Here is a 20784-nt window from a genome sequence, read left to right on the forward strand (position 1 = left end):
CAAAGCGGGGTGCGCTGGGCGGGAGTGGGGGCTCGGGCAGTGGGAGCCCTGGGCTGCTCCCGCCGGGGGAGGAAACCCGGGTCCCCGTGTGGCCCCCAGGCACAAGCTCGGGGCAGGGGTCAGCCGTGTCGCAGCACGCAGATCGGCAGCTTGTAAACACGCCCCTGCCTTGGAAACACACGCGAGGGGGGTCATGGGAACTCCCAAACCCGACTGCACGTACAGTGAGTTAGGTGATGACTTTTCATCTAGGAACTGGGTACCCTGTTCTTGATTATACGAGGAAGGAAGAGCTCTGCGGGCCCAGGGGAGACCAGGAAGGAGGGGCAGGGCCTGGCCCAGAGAGCAGAGAAGGCTGTGCTGTCTGCAGAGCCAGCCTGAGCCTCCGCCAGGAGGTCACGGCCCTGGACTGTTGCCTGTCCATTCCTTGCTGGTCCTCGCTGACGGATCGCGGCCCTGGACTGTGGGGGCCGCCGGGGGTGAGCAGTGCCGTGACCGCCCCTCTCCAGCCCCGCCTGGTGGTCCCTGACCTCCGGGGGACGGTGCAGTGAGCATGCGGACCCTCTGTGGCGAGGGTGCCCTGCACCTGCCGAACACGGGCTGCCTGAACCCCGTATGTCACCGTTGCCTACAGTTCCTCTCATCTCAGGCACCCCCCCACTTCCCCGGAGCCCGTCCACGTCCCCCCGATGGGGCCCTGGGCCCCCGCGGCCCTGTCTGTCCCGGTGGTCCAGGCTCCATCCGTGTGGGAGCGGGCGTCGCCCTGCCCCCCGCCCCTGCTTTCTGACTTTCCCTCCTTGGTTCGCTTCTTGGTCCTTCACCGATGCCCCATCACCTGCTCATCACCGCTCTCAACCTTCCCCATGACACAGCTTCCTCTCCTCCCCTTTGAGACTGAACCTGTAGAGTGCTAAGTCTCCCTTGGAGACAGCACACACCTTTCGCTCCCGCCTGTGCAGTGGGCCACCCTCTCCTGCCAAGGCCTGCTCCGTCCTCTGCATCCGGCCTGCCCTGGGATGGGATCTGCGCTGCCCTGGGCCTGCAGGCCTCTCGGCTTCCTCCGGGGCTCAGTCTCCCTCTCGGGGGTCAGCTCCAGCCTCTCTCGGCAAACTCGCTGCTCTCTGCATCAGCTTCCGCCGACTTCTTTCTCAGACACCCCTGCACGTGTGGGCCTTTCAGAGAAACCGCCTGCTGCCCCGTCCTCTGCCCCTGGGGGGTCTCCGCTTCTGCGTGCCCTCCTCTGCCCCCCTTCCTACAAGCCTGTGTCCAGACCTCCCAGGCTGGGCTCCTCTTCAGCCTCCTCTCCGAGCAGCTACATCCTGGTTTCACTGACGCTGCCCAGAGGACGGCCCCCCTGTGTGTCTGACCTCGTCCAGGTGTCCTGGCTGGCCATCCGGTCCGTGGGGAATGTTACACACAGCATCCAGCTTCAGCTGGAGAAGTCCAGGCCACCAGACTCTCTATTGTATGTGCCCTGTTCTGGATTCCCCACCTCGGTGATCGGGGGAGACTCGCCGTTGACCCTGGGAGGTTCCTGGGCGTCTTCTCAACCTCCCTGCCTTTCTCCTTCTCAGTCCTGTCCTGCCAGCCTGTCTCTGGAACGTTCCTTGGACCCGACCCTCAGGCACCACCTCCCGTCTGCCTGGGCTCCCACGTGGACCGTCACGACAGCTCTTAGAGAACATCCCTAACCCTCTCAGACAGGACGGCCCGAGCACCGCCCGCGTGAAGCCTGCGGTGGCCCTGGTCCTGAGGCCCGCAGCAGGGGCCGGGGCTCGGTGGTGAGGTGGGCACGTGGCCGACCCCCGCCGAGCCGGGCTGGGGGCTCCTGGACCAAAGCTGTGTCTCATGTCCCTCTCCGTGAGTCCTCTGTGTCTCTAACATGGTGTGTTGAAAGCTGGGGTACAGGCTACTTTACGGAATTCAACTGGACAGGAAAGTGGTTAGGGTGTGCTGGCCCAAAAAACGCTAACAAATCAAAAGTAGAAAAAGACGCTTCTATGGAGCGCTTTGACTCTTCATCATTTTCATGGCAAAGACTCCCGTAGGAGTCCATCTTTGGAAACAACCTCCCGTGGGGGTCTGAGAAAGTGACAGTGACCCTGGTTCAGAGCTGAGTCCTCGGCACGTGAAAAAGGCCCAGCCAGGCGCGGCCTGACACGGGGTCAGACTGCAGAAGAGACTGCCTCAGACTGCTCTTGGGGAATGGGGAGTCGGGAGGATCGCTCAGCCGTGGCAATGGACGCTCTACTTTGATGCCTCAAAGGAACAGTGCATAGAGAAGCTCCCTGCTCTTCACGGGTTAGTGCTGGGTCCTACCGCCTTGTTTGTAGATGAGACGAGAGGCCCAGAGCGCAGGTCTCCTGCCCTACGACACAGCTGGTCAGACTGGACCCCAACGCCAAGCCCAGGTCTCCATGGAAACAGCTGGGCTCGGGGCTGGGACAGAGGCGGGTTTGGGTCTGAGCTCTGTTCTCCGTTCAGAGGAGCTCAGAAAGCGCCGCGCATCCTCAGGGTGCCAGGAGCCGAGCCGATTCCCAGGGGAGGAGGCGGCGCTGGGCCTTCCCGTTCCTCATCTGAAAACAGGGCCAATGCCCCTGTGGGTGTCCTGGGGATTGGATGAGTGCGAGCGGGTGCCCGACCCAGGGGTGCTGGGTGGAAGCGGCCAGGGTGAAGCGAGCTGCCTCTGCTCATGTAACACACGGGCGCGGCCTCTCTGCAATCCGCTGCGGCCGCAGCCCTGCGCCTTCGCTCGCAGGACGGTTCCGAGAGACACGGCCTCCCTGTCACCGGGGCCACCTGCAAGCCTGCAGCCACAGCAGCTTCTACCAACACGTCACCTGAAGACACTCGGCCCAACCTGTTCCCTAAGCTGCACCACTTTCTCTGCTGCTCCAAAGCTGGCCGCTGTGATGGGGACGTCCCCGGAAGGGCCCCTCAACCACCAGCTGGCCACCGCCGCTTCTCCAGCTGGGCGACGAGTGGTCCCCACTAGCAACCGCATCTTACAGGACGAGGGAACCCCCGCCGCCTTAAGACACCAAATCAGGGGCCGACACAGTCATTCCTGAAAACGTGCCTTTCCCCTGAGCCATCGGTTCTAATTGTACCTTCATAGTTGGCACACTTCAAGTGTCGAGAAAAGATACGCAAAAAAGGTACATCATTTCAATTCTAAAAGAAATTTAGTTGTTTTCATAGATGGAGTGCATGTTCTTAGAACCTAACTAATTCAAACAGATTTGTAAGATCGAAACCCACTGGAGTTAAACCTCCTTAAGATTTTATCGTGTAGAAATGTTGGGACACTATGAAATAGGTAAGTAGGATGTAGTTACACGTAAGTACTGGTCGCGTGGATGGAGAAGCTCAGATAACTGGGCAAAAGCCACCTCGAGTCCCTTTTCTTTGGGGGTCAGAGCCGGGGGGCGCGGGGTGGATGTCTCAGAGACTGTCTAGACTCGGTGCTGCAATCTGTGGGGAGGAAAGGAGTGAAGTGACTGGCGTGGGTCGCCACGAGCTCGAGATGAAGGCAGGACCAGGCCGTCTGCTCGGGGGCCACGGGGGAGGCGATACTGATGTAGAGCTGGGGTCCGAGGTGGGTGTGCAGGGACCCCACTGAGGGGACGCTGCGGGGGCGGGGGGGAGCCGGGGTCCTGGCCGAGCTGCCCCTCGGACAAGGACACGCCCGCGTCAGGCGGCGCTGACCGGAGATGGAATGACAGGTGAGGATGCAGAGACGAGGCACAGGTGTGTGCACGCCAGGGCGTTGGTGAACACGGACTTACTTTCTGGAGGGACCCTATCTTTGTGCGGGCATCCGGACAGACTGCGGTGATGCGGATAAAGCCCGGTTACGTGGCCCGTTCCGTCACACCCGGGGGTGGGGCACTTGCTCTCTTTCTTTTCTGCTCTCGAGGGATCTAAAAGTGATAACAGGTGTCAAGAGAATGAATTTTTTTTTTTCAACCAACTGAAGACAAATGTGATTATTTAACAATCTGAAGAGACCTTGATACATAAAGACATAAAATAGGTGTCAGGGACACACTGTGACATCCTGGGTCGTTCTCTGGTTTCAGGTGATTTTTTTTTTTTTTTTTACCTTAAACGGTGTAATCATGAATCATGTTTTACTTTCGATGCTAAAGAAAAAAAAGGCTCTCCCTACCTGAACTCTGATTAATTGTTTCCCGTGTGTTACATGATAAGTTGTTGCTCAAGAAATCAACATAAATAATGATGAGACAGTGACCTTCTCAGAGAACAAGACATCTCCATAATCTTTCAGCAACTGCTTCGTGACATCCAACCAGGAAACATAACGCCTTTTAAGCACTCTGCAGCAGAGTTTCTTACTGAATTCTCTGATCGTATACGCCATTAGCTGCACAATTTTACTGGTACTGCAATGTCTTTTCTTGAAACACCGTTCTTAGGACACAAATTCAGTGCTTTTCTCAAGACAGACTGAACTCTTAGAAGGCACTGCAAGCAAATGACCGAAATGGCAGGACCCCACCTGACAGAGGTGACGGGCAATCAAAAATGTTTCAGAAGCTGCTGGAGCAATCGTCTGTTTTGATCTCTTCGTCTGTGCTTGGAACCAGAGGAAGGCTTGGACAGCTGTGCGGGCATGCACCAAACTAAGAGGCAATGCTTCTAGGCAGCCTGCAGGCGCTGTGGTGCCCGCTGGGGCGGAGCAGGGCTGACATTTGGTCAGAACTTGAATGCCAGATGCCAGAGTGCAGTGACATTGCTAACAAAATTAACCCTAGACCAGAATTGGCCACAGTTCATGAATGTGCAGAAAATAACCCCAGAACCTATTTCTAAGTTAAAGCCCAGACCAAATAGTCATACCAGTGTGTGAAACACTATTTTTGAACCAGTTTTCAAAATGAGATGTGCAGATGAACCATAGATGGTGACTACTAGAAGTTTGGCCCAGGGAAGCTACAGGTAACAGATCTTTCGGAAGTTAATGCTTTTGTATTGATACTGCATTAATTAGGCCAATAGTAATTTTTCTAGTAAAACATCTAGAAAACAGATGTTTTACTTTTGGAGGATTCATTTTATATCAAGAAAGAGGACTGGTTTAAAAATTTTGGAACTTTTATATGATTTTTTTCTTAATCATTTATGCAAACTTGAAATAGACATAGGATTCACAGGAATATATATATACTTTTATGTTTGTATGAAAATACTTCCTTTTATTGTTTAGCTATCATTTTATTCTCTAAGATATAGCTTTCAGGTCTTGGAATCTCTTAAACCAGTGAGAGATATGTCTGAGATACAATGGTCAGCTACTTTCTGCCTTTATTTACAGATAATCAACTCTGAAGACAAATCTAAACCTATGCTTCTGTGACTTCAATTTCTAAATATCTTTAAGTTTGAGGTTCTCTGACAACCAAAAGGCTCAGCATTTTATTGCCTTTGAGTAACTTTGTAATAATAGTGGTATAACTGAATGTATGCAAATATAAAATAGTAAGTGCAAGTAATTGTTTCAAAGGAAAATATTATTTAAGATCATAAATTAGAGATATCATTTAAAATCGTAAACTATATATAAATGACTTTTAAGGATAAAAACATAAGTTATAACTATTAGGAATCATTAAGTGACTCTTTTCCATGAGTTTTTACAGTTTCCTAACAAATTATACTGTGTCACGATCTTGAGTGTCCTGAAGCTCAGTGCAGATCTGTGCGGACACAGTGGCTCCGGCCACTGCAGGTTTGCAGACGCCAGGGTGTACTCTCCTCTGGATGCCTGTGTCCTGGGGGCGGGTGGTCACCTCTGCCTTTGCCAACACCCCCACCTCCTTGGTTTCTCCCTTCTCCAACCCCAATTCATCTTGAAAGCAAATCTTCGAGCAACTGCAAAACAACCAAGCAAGCAAAACAGGCCAACAATCTACCCCAAAACCTTGCAGCCACATCCAGAAACACCTGAGTGCTGGATCTAGCCCTTTCCTTCCTCCCGCAGACCCTTTGGAGGAGAAGGTGGAAAAAGTTTTGTGATGAACTTCTTTTGTTTTAGCTCAAGCTTTTGGAAAGGTTACTCACTTGGAAAAGATTGTGTATGGATGAGAATCGGTATGAGTGTTCTCTCCATGTTTAATAAAGCAGCAGAGAAGCTGACCATAGATTGCTGATACACACTTGGCCAAGCCTGCCAGGCTCCTCTGTCCGTGGGATCTCTCAGGCGAGAATACTGGAGTGGGCAGACAGTCCCTCCTTAGGGGGTCTTCCTGACCCAGGGATGGAACCAGGTCCCCTGCACTGCGGGCAGACTCTACTCTCTGAGCCACCGGGGAAGCCCAGGAGGGCAGACAGCTTTTTAAAAATAAGAGACCATTCATCTCTCTCCCCACACTGGTGCCCTTCCTTGGCTTTATTCATTTGGTTCTGCATAGAACTATGACATCTTCACAAGAAATTTGGGAGCGACATGGAACATACTGACAGAAAATGGAGCTGGGCTTTGGCCAGAGGGGGAGGATGTGGAAAACCTGGGGAGAGGCGGAGGTCGTCAGCAAAGTCCAATCCCCAACCTGCCCCCCTTTCAGGGAAGAAGCGCATCTCCGTTTTGGGATTTTACTGTTTGTTTCCATTCTGTCCCTGTTTATTTAGGGGAAACAAGTGATCTGAACTCCACTTCTTCCCAAAAACAACACAGAACAACAACAATAACAAAACAAAGTGAGTGAAAATCTACAGCAAGTGCTGGGTTGAAAGAAACCGCAGAAACCAACGCAGGCCTAGGAACCCCGGGCGTGCATGAGCCTGCGTGGTTGCCTTCTCAACCAGACTCAGGCCTGAAACACACTCTGCAGAAAGCCGTTGTGTCTGTCCCCCGAGCCAGTCCACAGGGAAGGACACCGTTTCCTCCTAAGTGTTCTGTTTCTGTGTGTGTGTTAAGTCGCTTCAGTTGTGTTTGACTCTGTGACCCCGTGGCCTGTAGACCACCGAGTTTCTCTGTCCAAGGGGTTCTCCAGGCAAGAACACTAGAGTGTATTCCCAACCCAGGGGTCGAACGTTCGTCCCTTCTGTCTCCTGTATCAGCATGTGAGTTCTTTACCACTAGTGCCACCTGGGATTCGCAGCTATCCAACTACGGATTTCTAAGAGACTGTGTTCAGTATAAACACACTCGCTGCACCTCCGGGTCTTGCAACACCCAAAGCAAGCCTGACGACCGCCTGAGCTCCATATCATGGCCTTTACGAGAGGACCCTTCTTCATACCCTGCGCTTCACAGGGTCTGGCCTGCACCTGCCTTACTGAAACGGCCGTCAGCACCCAAGCACCTGGCACATTCAGGACCCAGCAGGCCTCTGGCTGAGGTCTGTCTCTAGCGGAGTTCAGTTAAAGCAAAGCCCAATGCGCCCCTGGGGGTGCATGCCCATCGAGAGGAGAATACACACCTGTGACCCTGCAGAAGAACTGGGTTCTGATTGTGTGACATTGCCCTAGCAACTGATTTCCAAAGCAAAATCTGAACCTCATTATAAGGAAATGATATTCATAAGGAATAAGACAATACACAAGACAGGAGAACTTTCTGGTACAACTAGGGAAGAATTTAAGGAATCACCAATTTCATTCTTGAAGTTGTTTCTTTTCACTTGGTTCTGAAAGAGTCTTGAAACTGAAATATTCACTAGGTCCTACATGAGGTCAAATTATAATCCACTTCATACTGAAAGTGAACATGGCTGTTACCGGAAACACGAGGCTGACTGCTCAGGCTGGAAATATACATCTACACATCTTAGGTGTAGCAACCATACATGTACATGGCTAAATTTATAGACCTATGCAGATAGTTCACAACTGGAAACCTGGTTGGAGCTATGACAGAGGATGGTTTTGAGTGTCTCCTGATAAAGCAAGCACCATGACTGTTTCCACGGTGGCTGGGAACAGTGAGGGGTGGGTACCCTAAAAGGACGACTATTGGTCTCAGCTGGGGACACGCGGCTCCCGTCACTAAGCGACTACCTTAAGGTAAGGAATGAGGGGTCACTGCCCTCGCCAGATGCTAGTGGTCATTCTGCTGCTACTGTGCAGTTTCCAGCAGGGATGTTTGCCAGGGGGGGGTTTCATCAATAACTGTCATTCGATGATAATTTCATAAATCAAGGACTTCCCTGGTGGCTCAGATGGTGAAGTATCTGCTTACAAGGTGGGAGACCCAGCTTCAAACTCTGGGTCGGGAAGATCTCCTGGAGAAGGCAATGGCAGCCCACTCCAGTACTCTTGCCTGGAAAATCCCATGGATGGAGGAGCCTGGTAGGCTACAGTCCATGGGTTGCAAAGAGTCAGACATGACTGAACAACTTCACTTTCACTTTCATAAATCAGGACGCCACCTACTCAGTGAAATTTGAAATGCACGCTTCACCCCCCTTGGCTAACTGCCACATAAGCCCTTGCCACTCCACACGGACTGTGGCTCCTCTGGGAGAAAACAGACTCATCCTAACATTCTCTATCACGTGATGGGTGTGTGCTCTCACCCTGGATCTCCAAGACATGCGTCTTCCCCTGAAATATGTTATTAAGCTGCGTGGTGCACTTCTCATACAGATATTTTATTTGCTCTTTGGAGACATAGCCATGAGGCATAATTCTGGAATCACCTGCAAGCATGCATTGGTGATGCAACGCAGTGAGATGCCTCCTCGAGCGGCAGCCTACGCCTGACAGCCTTTGCCCTAGCTCCCGCTTCCATACGGCCACTTACGTTAGGTAGAAATATTACCTTTACCATAGTATGGCTTTTTGACATGGCTGTCCGCGGACTTAGGCTTCCTCTCCTCCCCGGGGAGCGGCCGCGGGGACTGGTCCTCGAAGGACCGCAGACTGTCCCTCCGGCCTGCCTCCAGCGCCATCTTCTCCCTCATGGCCTTGGCCCTCTCGGTCTCCAGGGCGATGGCTTTCTCCAGGAGGGTCAGGTTGCCCTTGGTCATGTCAAACACCTCCTCCGACCGGTCGGAGGTCACGGAGGCGGCGTCGTCGTCGCGCTCGCGGTACCCGCCGTCCTCCTTGGCACAGCTGGAAAACGTTCTGGGCCGGGGGCTCAGCTGCTCCTCAAGCCGCATCAGGTTCATCATGTCCGAGTAGCTGCGGTCCGGCGTCCGGCCCGGGAAGTCGTCTTCCGGGCGGCCGTGCGCGCGCGGGCCGGCGCCGGGCGGGGGCGGCCGCTCCTGCGGGCTGCCTTCGCTCAGCTTGCGCGCCAGGTCGAAGCACTGGTTGCGCAGACACTCCAGGCTGCTCAGACACACCTCCTCGTCGCTCTCCTCCACCAGCTTGTCCGCCAGCCCGTTGTTGGCCGGCTTGCCCAGCATCCCGTAGCTCAAGGTCCGGCCGTCGGGCGGCGCCAGCGCGTCCGCGTAGGCGCGGTCGCCGGGGTGGTCCCCCAGCACGGCGCCGTGGCCCTGGGCCAGCAGCTTCAGCGAGTCCACCGTCTCCCTGACCACGTCGCTGTCGAGGTCCAGGCTGAGCTCGCCCTTGCGGCCGGGCGCCTCCGCCTTGTCGCTGTCGTCCTCCAGGCTGTGCGACGTGCTGCTGTTCATCTCGGACTCGGTGCGCGCGCGGTGCGCCGCGTCCTCCGCGATCTTGCCGAGGTTCAGCAGCGACTTGGCCACCAGCTCGTCGTAGTTGTCGTACTCGTCGTCATTGTTGTCGTCCTTCTCCGCGTCCTGCAGCGCGCGCGCGCCGTGGCAGCCCAGCTGGCGGCCTTCTGCAGAGAGAGCAGACACAAGGACACACGAGAAAACAAGAGGGAAAGTGGCTACAACGGTGGCCGCGGCAGCGCGGGGGGCCAGCTCGGGCGCGGCCCGCGGGACCTGGGGACCCCTGCAGGTCCGCAGGCGGAAGGGACGCGGAAGGGGGCGTGTGCGCAGGGCCCAGGGGGCGGTGGGAGACACCTGCTGCAGACTGGGAATTCCCGGAACTGGGTAGGGTGAGGGTGGTCTTGGTGGCCGTGTTTAGTTGCTAAGTGGTGACCCCCAGGACTGCAGCCCGCCAGACTCGTAGTCCATGGGACTCTCCAGGCAAGAACACTGGAGTGGGTTGCCGTTTCCTCCTCCAGGGGATCTTCCTGACTCAGGGATCAAGTCCCCATCTCCTGCCTTGGCAGGTGGGTTCTTTACCACTGAGCCACCTGGGAAGCCTAAATATAATTTTAAAATATCACTTTTTCATTACTTCTAAATTTTAAGCATTGCTTTTAAAAGTGAATTTCTTTATTTACTGCCCAACCACGTGCATAATAATGATATCCATTATATGACTAGGCTTTCTAAGAGTTCTGTCAACTTGTTGCCAACTTGTAAGCAGATGTTCACAGCAATTTCATTTAAATTGCTTTTGCAGAGATGCTTGGGCAGCACAGAAGAAAGCCCAAGGTTCTGGTGGGTCCTCCTGGGATGCCGACATCCCGACATTGGTGGGTCCTCCCTGAGATGCCAACATCCTGACATTGGTGGGTTCTGCGCCGACTTGGACCCTGGGCAGTCAGTACCAGGAGCACACGCTGGGGCTGAGAGTGGCTTTGAATTTTCTACCTTAGAGCCCGTTTATCAAGATACGCTGTGAAGCAATGAGCCCCAGCAAAACTGAGAAGCGACTCTGACTCGCTGTATCTCAGTGGGCTGGAGAGGGTGGAGGGGGAGAAGTGCGCAGGAGTGCGCTGAGGTGGCCCATCATAACACACAGTCCCACGCCTGCTGCAGTCATCCTGCACCTCGGCAAAGCCGTGGTGAGCTGGCACACACACCGTGCGGATGTGTCATGGGAGGTGGCCCACCATAACTCACAGTCCCACGTCTGCTGCAGTCATCCTGCACCTCGGCAAAGCCGTGGTGAGCTGGCACACACACCGTGTGGATGTGTCATGGGAGGTGGCAGATACAACGTGTGGATAAGTGTTGTGTCCAATCTCAAAAAAATTTGGGAATACTCATTTTAAAAAGGACCATGTTAAAAATTACCCTAACCCTTATATTCAATGGCATCACCACTTGATGGACCTGAGTTTGAGCAAGATCAGGGAGTTGGTGATGGACAGGGAAGCCTGGTGTGCTGCAGTCCATGGGGTCTCAAAGAGTCAGACATGACTGAGCGACTGAACTGAACTGAACCCCTGTCTTTCATCTGGAACATATTCTAACTCTAAAGGAATATTTATAGAGTATGCATCGTTTCCCCTCATGCTATGCGATCACTACCATGTATATTGGAAAATATAGATGATACTAAATGGATTTGCAAATGGATTCCCCCGCCCACTTTAGGTTGGATTTGGTTAACTGCCTGCCAGTTTCGAATATACTCCTTCTTTCTATGATTAAACAAACCAGAGTAAGAAGAATTTTTAAAGTGTATTAGTGAGGAAATGAGGCATATTGATTGGTAGAAGATACTGGGTGACTCAGAGCTGAGTCAGGGGGCCCAAGTGCTTTCTTTATGGATTCTGTGCTGTCTCCTTAGAAAAGGTTTTTGTTGGTGAACTGGGTTGGACATCAACACATCAATAACAGAAAACAACATCCTTGCCGGCCCACATGTGGAACCAACACATTTTTGAAATTTAACATCTCTCTAAACATCAGCAGATCAAATTTGTCCTATATTAGTCAGAGCATCATTAATTGTTTGAAATAAATTTTGTTGCTCCTTTGGATAATTTCTAGGCATCTATAGTCTTAGAATAAGGATACATGTTTTCCCAAAGAGCAGCAAAAGGAAAACAAAACCAGTGAACGCATCAGAAATACCGAGGAGGTGTTCACCTGACAGTACATCACTCACGGCCAAGGTGAGGCTCTCAAAACCGGAAGGCCACCCTCTGTGTCCTCGAGGCTGCCGGACCCCAGCCATGAGCATGGGGATGGCAGAAGAGACAACTCCAGCTGCGGAAAATCCTCGTGGGTAACGGACTTTCTCAAGTTATCAGTATTTAACTTTCAAAACACATGTGAGACAAAGTCAAGCCTTAATGATGTGGACGGATGGAGGGGGTCCATCAGGAAACTGCCAGCAAGAGGTTTGAAGCTTCAGCCTCCAGAATTCAAAATCATTCACGGTGAACTTTCAGAATTCCGTCTCTGATTTTGTTCTTTTGGATAGTTTACCCTTCTAGTTATGTTTTCGCTGAGCCTCATGATGAAAAGGACCACACATGGAAGTAGGTGGTGGGAAATGGTCCAGAAGTCTCTGGGCCAGCTAGGCATTAACAAGGCGGTACCGATGGTCCACAAACTGAATTTTCAATCCAAAGAGATTCGGGAATCAGTGGGGGTAGTTCTTCACGTGATGAATGACCCCAGAAACAGAATGTGTTTGTGATGAGAAAAGATGTTTTACCAGAAAATTATTTTAAAGTTCAGGTCCACATTCTAAACAAAAGAGCGCAGCCACCCAGAGGTTTAAGTAGAAGGCCCCGGCATCTCTGTGGCCTTCCTCTCTGGTGGAGTCTCTTCTCTAGCAGAGCACGGGGGGGAGGGCAGTGCTGGGGGCAGCCTTGGGCTCGCCTTTGAGAGGGGCTCCCAGGGTGTCCACGCCTCTGGAAACTGGAGGAGAGCTGGTCCAGCCGCTCCCAGGGGAGCGCCCTGCGCCCCGGAGGCGCAGGTGGTTCGAGAGCTCAGCCCACGGGGTCTCTGCAGCTTCCTCACCGAGGACACCCGGGATTTTTGTCGGGATTCTCTGCGTCGTTTGGATTCCAATGTGAGCTTTGTGAAATGTTGTAGGTCTGAATTTTCTCTTTTGAATCAGATTGTTATAAACAATTTATGCTCAAGGCTACAAATAGAAAACAGCAACAAAAAGTTCTCTAAAAAATGGAGCCATGTAGGAAAATTTTTCTTCTCCATCCTCATAACCAGAATTTGATGTGGTTAGAACTCTGTGGCTTATAATCTTATAAAACCAAGTGCAGACTTCAATGAGCATTTTGTCTCCAAAGGTTAGTCTGAGATCCACCTTTTGATTCTTTCAGTGTCTAGAATCAAAAGGTAGGTTGCTGTTGTTCTTTCCAGATGTTAAAATCTCTCAAATAGACAACAGATTAAAACAAAAATGTAGAACAGGAAAAAGAGACACTTCTTCACAGTGGAAATTCTCTAGGTCTGCCAGGTCATAGAAGACGTGGTCTAAGAGTCCACCCTCCATGGGCTGCAAATCACAAAAGGCCAGTTTCCTCTGGCCCTTCATGTAGGAAAGGTCACTCCTGGGGTCACCCTTCCTCTGCTGGTGAGAAGGGCGGAGGCTGGGAAGAGTGGCCAGAGGCCACGTGGACCAGAGGCCCACTGACCTCACTGAGGGCCCCCAGCTCCCCTACTGTACTGAGCACCCAGGGGGAGCCCAGGACTTCATGGGGCAGGGTGGACACTGAGGTCTCTTTTGAAGAGTGGAAGGGCCCTCTCCTGGGTGTCCCGGGTTCCTTAGTGCAAATTCTGAGAACTCGGGGTGGGTTCTCGATGGGCAGAGCAATAAATCGGCCTCTGAGAAGTGGCCTGGGGCCCCCTCGGCCTCTCCCCCAGAATCCACTGCTTCTTATTTTCTTCTTAGATGCAGACATACAACTTCTTTCTTCTTCTTCCTCCGAACAATAGGCATTTCTTCACCTTCACCAGCCCTGTGCGATCCCAGAGCGTCCAGTGCTGGCTATACATTTCCTAGCACAGGTCAGACCTGCCCCAGGGTGCCAGGCACAGTGCTGCACCCGCAGGCCGCAGTGACCGCAAGCCTGGACCTGGAGAGTTGCCTGTTGTTTTTTTTCCTTAAGACATTATTATTATTATTTTTGATGTGAACTATTTAAAAAGTCTTTATTGACTCTATTATCGTATTGTTTTATGTTTTGGTTTTTTGGCCGTGAGGCATGTGGGTAGAATCTTAGCTCCCTGACCAGAGATGGAACCCCCACCGCCTGCAGGGGATCTGGAAGTCTTACCCAGTGGACTGCCAGGGAAGCCCTGGTTCCTGGGTTATGTTAATAAAATACTCAGCATCTCTCTTAAAAGTTGTTTAAGGTGGATGGTTGCTATCTGGCACAAGACTTCCCTATTGATTGTGAAAAAACATTTAGAATTCCCCGGGATTGTTTTCTGATTAAGGAAAGTAGAACACTGCATGCCAGGCGGTCAGAGTCCCCCTGCACTGCGTGCCCAAGAGGACCCCTGATGCCCAGTGAGACCAGTTCACAGGCTCCTCCCGGCACAGGGGAGTCCTCCTTCTGCACGTACTCTACTGGGGGGCAGCCCCCCACACCTGGGGGCCCTGCTCTCACGAGGTATCGTCCCCTCTTCACCTGCCCGCCGCTGCGAAGTTGCCGGGATGCAGGTGATGCTCAAAGGTAGGAGAGCCAGACAGCCCCGTGGGGACCACCCCCTGCAGGCTGGGAAGGACAGATGGGTCCCCTAAGCAGCTTCCTTCGCCGTCAGCGCTGCCCCTGGCCCTGGGCCGTCTGTTGCTGCGGCCACTTCGGACAGCAGTTTCTCTGTCCTCACCGGAGCCCATCACGGTGGGATGATTTGGGTGAATTACGTGCAGTCACCCGAGATGCCCTTCCAGCCCTCACTTCGGACAGCAGTTTCTCTGTCCTCACCGGAGCCCGCGGTGGGATGATTTGGGTGAATTACGTGCAGTCACCCGAGATGCCCTTCCAGCCCTCCCTCCGGAGCTGAGTGCTGCTGCCTCTGAGGCTGTTCCCGCTGCGGGCTCCTCTCCACACCTGTCTGCTCGCGAGCGGCCCGACCTGCTGCTCCCAGAAGGAGCTGGTTCTCGGGGCCCGAACTCGCTTCTGCTGTGTGTCTGCTGTGGAGGCTCCGTCCCTGCAGTGGACACACGCTTCTCTCTGCGCCCCGCTGTCCTGAGCTCGGCAGGGTGCGCCCTGGGCACCGGGTCCCTGGTGAACATGCCCGGCTACCCCCGAGCCCTGGGCTTCTGCACGTTCACCATCTCTGCTCCTGGCCTTGGCGGAAGCCTTCCTTGGCCCGAGAGGAACCCCACAAAACAGACCCACACGGCCTGTCCTCATCGTCCCTGTGATGGGGGCCAGAGTGACCTCGGGGCACAGACAGGGGTGGGAGGGGGCGGCACTGGATGTGGGTGGGGTGCAGGTGTGGGGTGCCTCTGTCTGTCGGTTCATCGGGTCAAGTACTGCTTTTCCAGATGGCTTCCTCCAGCTTCAAAAAGGTCAGAGGGATACCGCAGGGCACGTCTGTGCCCCGTCCCCAGCTGAGGTCCCAAGTGTCCCAGATCTGACGGGCCTGGGGGACCTGGACAGGGCATGGCCGTGTCTTCCCTCCACCGCTGCTTGCTGAGCCCCGTTTGGGGCAGACAGGTGACCCCAGGAGTGGGGTGGGCAGCAGGGACGTCGCGGCGTCGGCGCCGGAAGGGAAGCAAAAGAAGTTGACATAAAGTCTGCGGTCGGGGGGTGACCCGGGCCGTGAGGGACAGGAGACCCGGGCGGAGGTCGCATCAGGCGGAGTCAGGCCGCGTGGGCTGAGAGCTGGTCTCTGGGCAGAGACTGGAGAATGCGGGGCGTGCACCCCAGGAGGCGGCAGCGGCGGCGGTGGGGAGCCGGGTGGTACAGAGCACGCTGCAACTTTCCTTAAGTTAAATTCAAATTCAGGGTGTTTATATGTAAATAAGCACATGTGGCCAGGGGCTGCCATGCTGGCTAGCGCAGCGCCAGCACACGGAAGCACAGCAGGAGCTGAGCGCTGATTCCGGCTTTTATAACCTATGTGTGCATTTAACTTACACTTGTGTTTAAGTGACCTGGACCGACAGGGGCCACCCGCCACCAGATCCCTGCGTGGTCTGGGAAGAGCTCCGGGAGGCCTGGGGTCTGGCGGTAGGCATCGGTTAGCCGGCCTGGTTTGGAGGTGATGCTGTGGCTCTGACCGTTCCTGTGGCCTCCACTCCTGGGGCAGACAGAAGGATGCCCCGAAGGAAGAAGGCCTGTCTCCAGGGGCAGCCCGCTGCCCGGGGCTGCGGCGGGGGAGGGGAGGCCACCCCGCGTCTGCAGTGTGATCCTCCCCGTCGCCTGCCCACGGCCACGCATCTCCTCCCACCCCAATCAGACCTCGCGCATGCACAGCTGACCGACGGCGTCAGAAGTGCAGGCTAATGCCTCGTCTCTACAGCCGCTCAGAAGAGCTCCGATGGCTTACTGATTCTACATGTCTATTTCCTAAGCTGGAGCATGATTTTAAAATGCCTTTCAAGCTAAATGAGATAAACTGAAGCAAAAAATAATGGTTTTCACAAGGGATCCAAGTTGCACAACACTTTTCAGTGTAGATCGGGCACATTATGCTTCTTAAAGTTTTTATTCATTAGGGATCTTAATCAGAAATGTGAGTGAATAAAGCTTTATTTATTCACTGCTTTGAGAACCTTTCTACTTGATGACGTTTTAGGTCTGTGGTTTATCTATGTTTGGGGACTACAAAATAAAATAGTTACACCCCACCCAGACAAGAGCTGCTTTGAAATCAGTAATTTTCAGACTGAGGCAGACTAGAGGACACTAACCAACTGCAACTCTGGCTCTCTGTCTGTATATCACACACATGCACACGCATATGCACACACACAGCTTGGAGACTTTCCAGATCAACTGGGCAACCTTGAACATTCTTGGTCCAGTAGAATAAGATTGCTGCAGATGCTATAAACTACGGAGTGCGAAGGAGTCTGAAAGTTTTGGTCCTTCTGTTTTACAGACAGGTTTGATGTGGCTGCTCCTATAAGTATGATCGGGAGGAACTTGGGGGTGAGGGAACCCTCTTCTCCTCTTCAATCATATTCCATCCCTATCAGAGAAGAGACCTTTCAGAAACACTACCACTTTCTTTGGTGAGATATGAAACTCACCAGGCTTCACCATCTGAAAACTTTAGTTCTCGCTTTCAACTCCAATCTTTAAATCCTCCTTCTTGGCTCATGGCTTCTAATTCTGCCCTCTGTGAAGAACTATTAGGTACAGGTTTTCAAGTACACGCTCCTCTTTCACACTATGTCTGGGGGGCAAGGAATTGTGCCGTTCAGGTTTTGGGTCCCCGTGGAGCCTTGTGCACTCCTGTTGCACAGGAAACTTGCTCCACTTTTTGGACTGAGCTGTCGCCGTGCTCTGAGTCTTTTAAGGTGACTCAGCCTTGACGGACACAGCATGTTTGCTCTGCATCACCACGGACCATCGCTCAGGATCACAGAAGGGCTTGAGTTTGTGCCCGGGAGCCCAGTTTCTTGCAAAAACTACCTGAATCTGTTGCTACACGGCCACTCTGAACCACTCACCTCTCTCCAGCTTCAATCTGTACAGCACCTGCTTTAGGCTTTGCAAGCAGGCAGTTAGGTGAGCAAAGGGCTGGTATTGTCATCCTGACCTCTGGACGCCAGACTGAAGTCCAGGGAGAGAGAGACACGTGTCTAGCATGTCAGGATGTGCCTTCCCACCTTGCTTCACACCCTGCCAGTCTAGCAGGTGGAATAAAAATTAAAGAAGGCAGGAGGAAAAGGGGACGACAGAGGATGAGATGGTTGGATGGCTTCACTGACTCAATGGACATGAGTTTGGGTAAACTCTGGGAGTTGGTGATGGACAGGGAGGCCTGGCGTGCTGTGGTTCATGGGGTCGCAAAGAGTCGGGCACGACTGAATGACTGAACTGAACTGAAGACAAAGACAGAAGCTGGTCATCCCTCCAAATGGACTTTAAATCAGATCGAGTAAAGACACATTAGATCTACTCTCTTACATCATGTAAAAAGCTTTTTCCCATACTTTACGCATGTTGCTGGAGACTCAAACGTGCACGACTTCACTTTGTCAGCAAATTTTCTGGTTTGTATTGAAGCATCTGAAAATTCATGAAATATAAGACATAATTGTATTTTCTAATTCTGTAAAATTAGCTTGAAAGAAGAAAGTTAACTTTTATCACAAACAGATATCTAGAAATGTCTAATTCTGCCCTCACTCATTTCTAAGTGGTAGAGCCATACGCTTCACCATATTTGAATACTAAGCTTCCTAATATAACGTGTTCATGGATGAAGGGAGAGATTAATTTTTAAGATAAAAAGTTATCACATTCGTTCTCCCAACTGTGAACAGTTGAGACCTTGCCTTCTAAACACATCTTGGTTTCCATGCTGATCTCAGAACGCATGGCTTTTTTTCCTGCTGACTGCAGGAGAAAGCTGGTGGGCTAATTCTGACGTTCACAGTCTGTCTGCGTTCCAACTCACTTCCCTCATCAGGGCCATTTCCTGGGAAGGATGTGAGAGGGTACTTGGCTAATCAGTGTGAGCTCCACATCAAGAGGCAGGTTCAGGGGCCACAGTGGGAGACCCTCACCTCCTCTTTCCGTTCTCGTCTTCGGGAAGCTCAAGCCTGTGTGTGCCTGTGCTCGGTAGCTAAGTCGGGTCTGACTCTCTGTGACCCCACGGACTGTAGCTCGCCAGGCTCCTCTGTCCATGGGATGCTCCAGGCAAGTGTACTGGAGTGGGTTACTTCTTGACCAGGGATTGAACCCAAGTCTCTTGCATCTCCCACACTGCAGGCGGATTCTTTACCACCGAGCCGCCTGGGAAGCCCCAAACTCAAGCCCACTGATCGCAAGTTGTCATGATGTTTTAATTATGTGACACCCAGTACATTACCCTGTGTGGAAGGAAAAGCAACCTGGAAACTGGGCAATTTAAAAAAGTTGTTTCTGTGGGGGTGGGCTTTGTCTTGAGTTCCTTTCAAAGACAGACGAGTGTCTGCAGAACGGCTGGAGGGCGTTGGGGACCGCTTGTGGGGGCGGAGCCCAGAGTCGGGGCGGGCGCTGAACGCCCCCCGTGGGTGGGTCCTCGGTGGGAGACGGGGTGAGCTGTGCCACCTGACAACAGCACACCAGGCTCTGAGCCCCACGGGACCCCTGCTCCCGACACCCCGCTTGCTCCCCTGCCCAGAGCAGCCCGCGTACGTGTACATCCTCAGCACACGCACCCTCAGTACACACTCCCTTCCAACCACGCAAGTCCTCTCAGGCATGGACTTCAGGCATGCATACACACCTTTGGCTGATTCATACCCAGAACACGAAGCCAGGAAATCTCTAGAAAAGGAAGGTGCTTGAATTTTCACTTAATTTGACCCAATTGGTCAAATCAACTGTTTTCAAAGTTGAACTGTCAAGACAGTCCCAAGATTCAATTAAAGGGTAAGCAAACAAAGGACTTTATATATTTACAAATGTATTTCAGAAACAAAATATATTAAGAAATGATTAAGTGTTAAAGATGACAGTGGATGTGAGGGTCTTCTCTCATCTGGACAGCACATTCCTCTATTCCTCCTCACGGAATTTCCTTTCTTGTCAGTAGGCAGATACCATATATACTCAAAAGGTGACATAGGTGCACATGCTTATTTTATACACATGTATATGTGTGTATCTATTATTTAAAGATGTGTTCTTTAAATACGTTCATTTTAGTGGGCTATACTATGAAAATAGACCATGACTTATCAGACATTAAATAACCGCTGAATCTCTATGTCTCAAATCACAAGACTCTGAAAAGGTACTAACTATACCATGCACGAAATCTGCTATTATAATCTACAACCCCTGGATAATAATTTTCTTAACTTTAGGATAACAAGGGAACTTTAATCTGATAATTATAGACTTAAACCACCATATGCATTTGAAAATAAAATTCTTCATGCAAAAGTCCAGCCTATGATAGGTTGACTGGACAAAATATAATTTTGGTTAATTAGTTATGAATCTAATGTAATCTGAAATGAATTACTCAATTAGCCTTTCCTGTTGTTGAAACAGGCAAAATGTGATAAAAAGAACGTGAGTTCTGAAGAAAGAGAACCCACCAGCAGTGTCAGCACACACCTGTCTCTTAACCGAAAACAATCCAGTCTCTCTGAGCCTCAGTGTCTGTCTCATCAGCACACTGGCAGGGAAGCAGTTTCTACCCCGCCTGTCTCACACAATCACCGTGATGCTTAAGCACTGTACGCACACGACTGCACTGACTGGAATGTACATTATTAGTGATATTTTGGTTCCTCTGTGACTACACTGCCGGAGGAGTCTCAGAATTAAAATAAACACCTCATTTGCAAGTTATAACAGTTCTTCTGTAATCAGTGGATGCCTATGTAATAATTTGGTGGTTTGTATACGTTTGTTTTCTCTGTAACAAAACCTCTTAGTAAACTCGACATTTCAATTTATAATAGAGGTGGGGAAAGAAAACAGCATCCTTTTGGTAGAAATGGCCTGAGGTTTAATACCCACTGCTGAGGCTGAGGGAAGCTCAGCTTCACCCCTGCAGCTGCCGGGCAGCCCTGGTCTCCTCGGGCAGGGGCCCTTGGCTGGCGGGGACAGGCCTCCTGAGCAGCCCCAGGGCGCCCCCCAGGCCCCCCGGCCCTGCACCCTGCCTGCCTCGCTTCCTCCTCTCTTAACCACCAGTCACTGTCCGCGCTGGTGGCTCAGAAAGAGGCTCAGGCCCCCTTTGGAGAAAATCCGCTGACGGCTGGCGATGCAACGGTCACCAAGAGTGTCAACCAGGACACACAAGAGCGACTTCGAGATGCTGACCCAGCGCTCCGGTCACCAGACACAGACGCACTTTTCCCAGTTTTTCAGAAATGCCCAGTTTCTGCCAATACACGGAGGGGAGGAACGCACGCTATGTAGGGGTGTCCTGCAAGCACACTGAGCTTCTCACG

The 20784-nt window shown here is 52.1% G+C and overlaps 1 protein-coding gene across 20 annotated transcripts in view; it reads right to left on the reverse strand.

The window, feature by feature from the left end:
* Positions 1-20784, reverse strand: part of MYT1L (myelin transcription factor 1 like) — a 400361-nt gene that overhangs the window by 85789 nt on the left and 293788 nt on the right. For 14 of the 20 annotated variants that reach the window (XM_070459146.1, XM_070459143.1, XM_070459144.1 and 11 more), the window contains 2 exons: positions 8786-9766; positions 3789-3923 (listed from right to left, as the gene is read on the reverse strand). In XM_070459146.1, coding sequence (XP_070315247.1) covers positions 3789-3923; positions 8786-9766 — 1116 coding nt within the window. The remainder of the gene's footprint in view (positions 1-3788; positions 3924-8785; positions 9767-20784) is intronic. The other 6 variants (XM_070459150.1, XM_070459157.1, XM_070459153.1 and 3 more) reach the window with 1 other exon arrangement.

Source organism: Odocoileus virginianus, chromosome 31 (genome assembly GCF_023699985.2).
Source record: "Odocoileus virginianus isolate 20LAN1187 ecotype Illinois chromosome 31, Ovbor_1.2, whole genome shotgun sequence".
Taxonomy (NCBI): domain Eukaryota; kingdom Metazoa; phylum Chordata; class Mammalia; order Artiodactyla; family Cervidae; genus Odocoileus; species Odocoileus virginianus.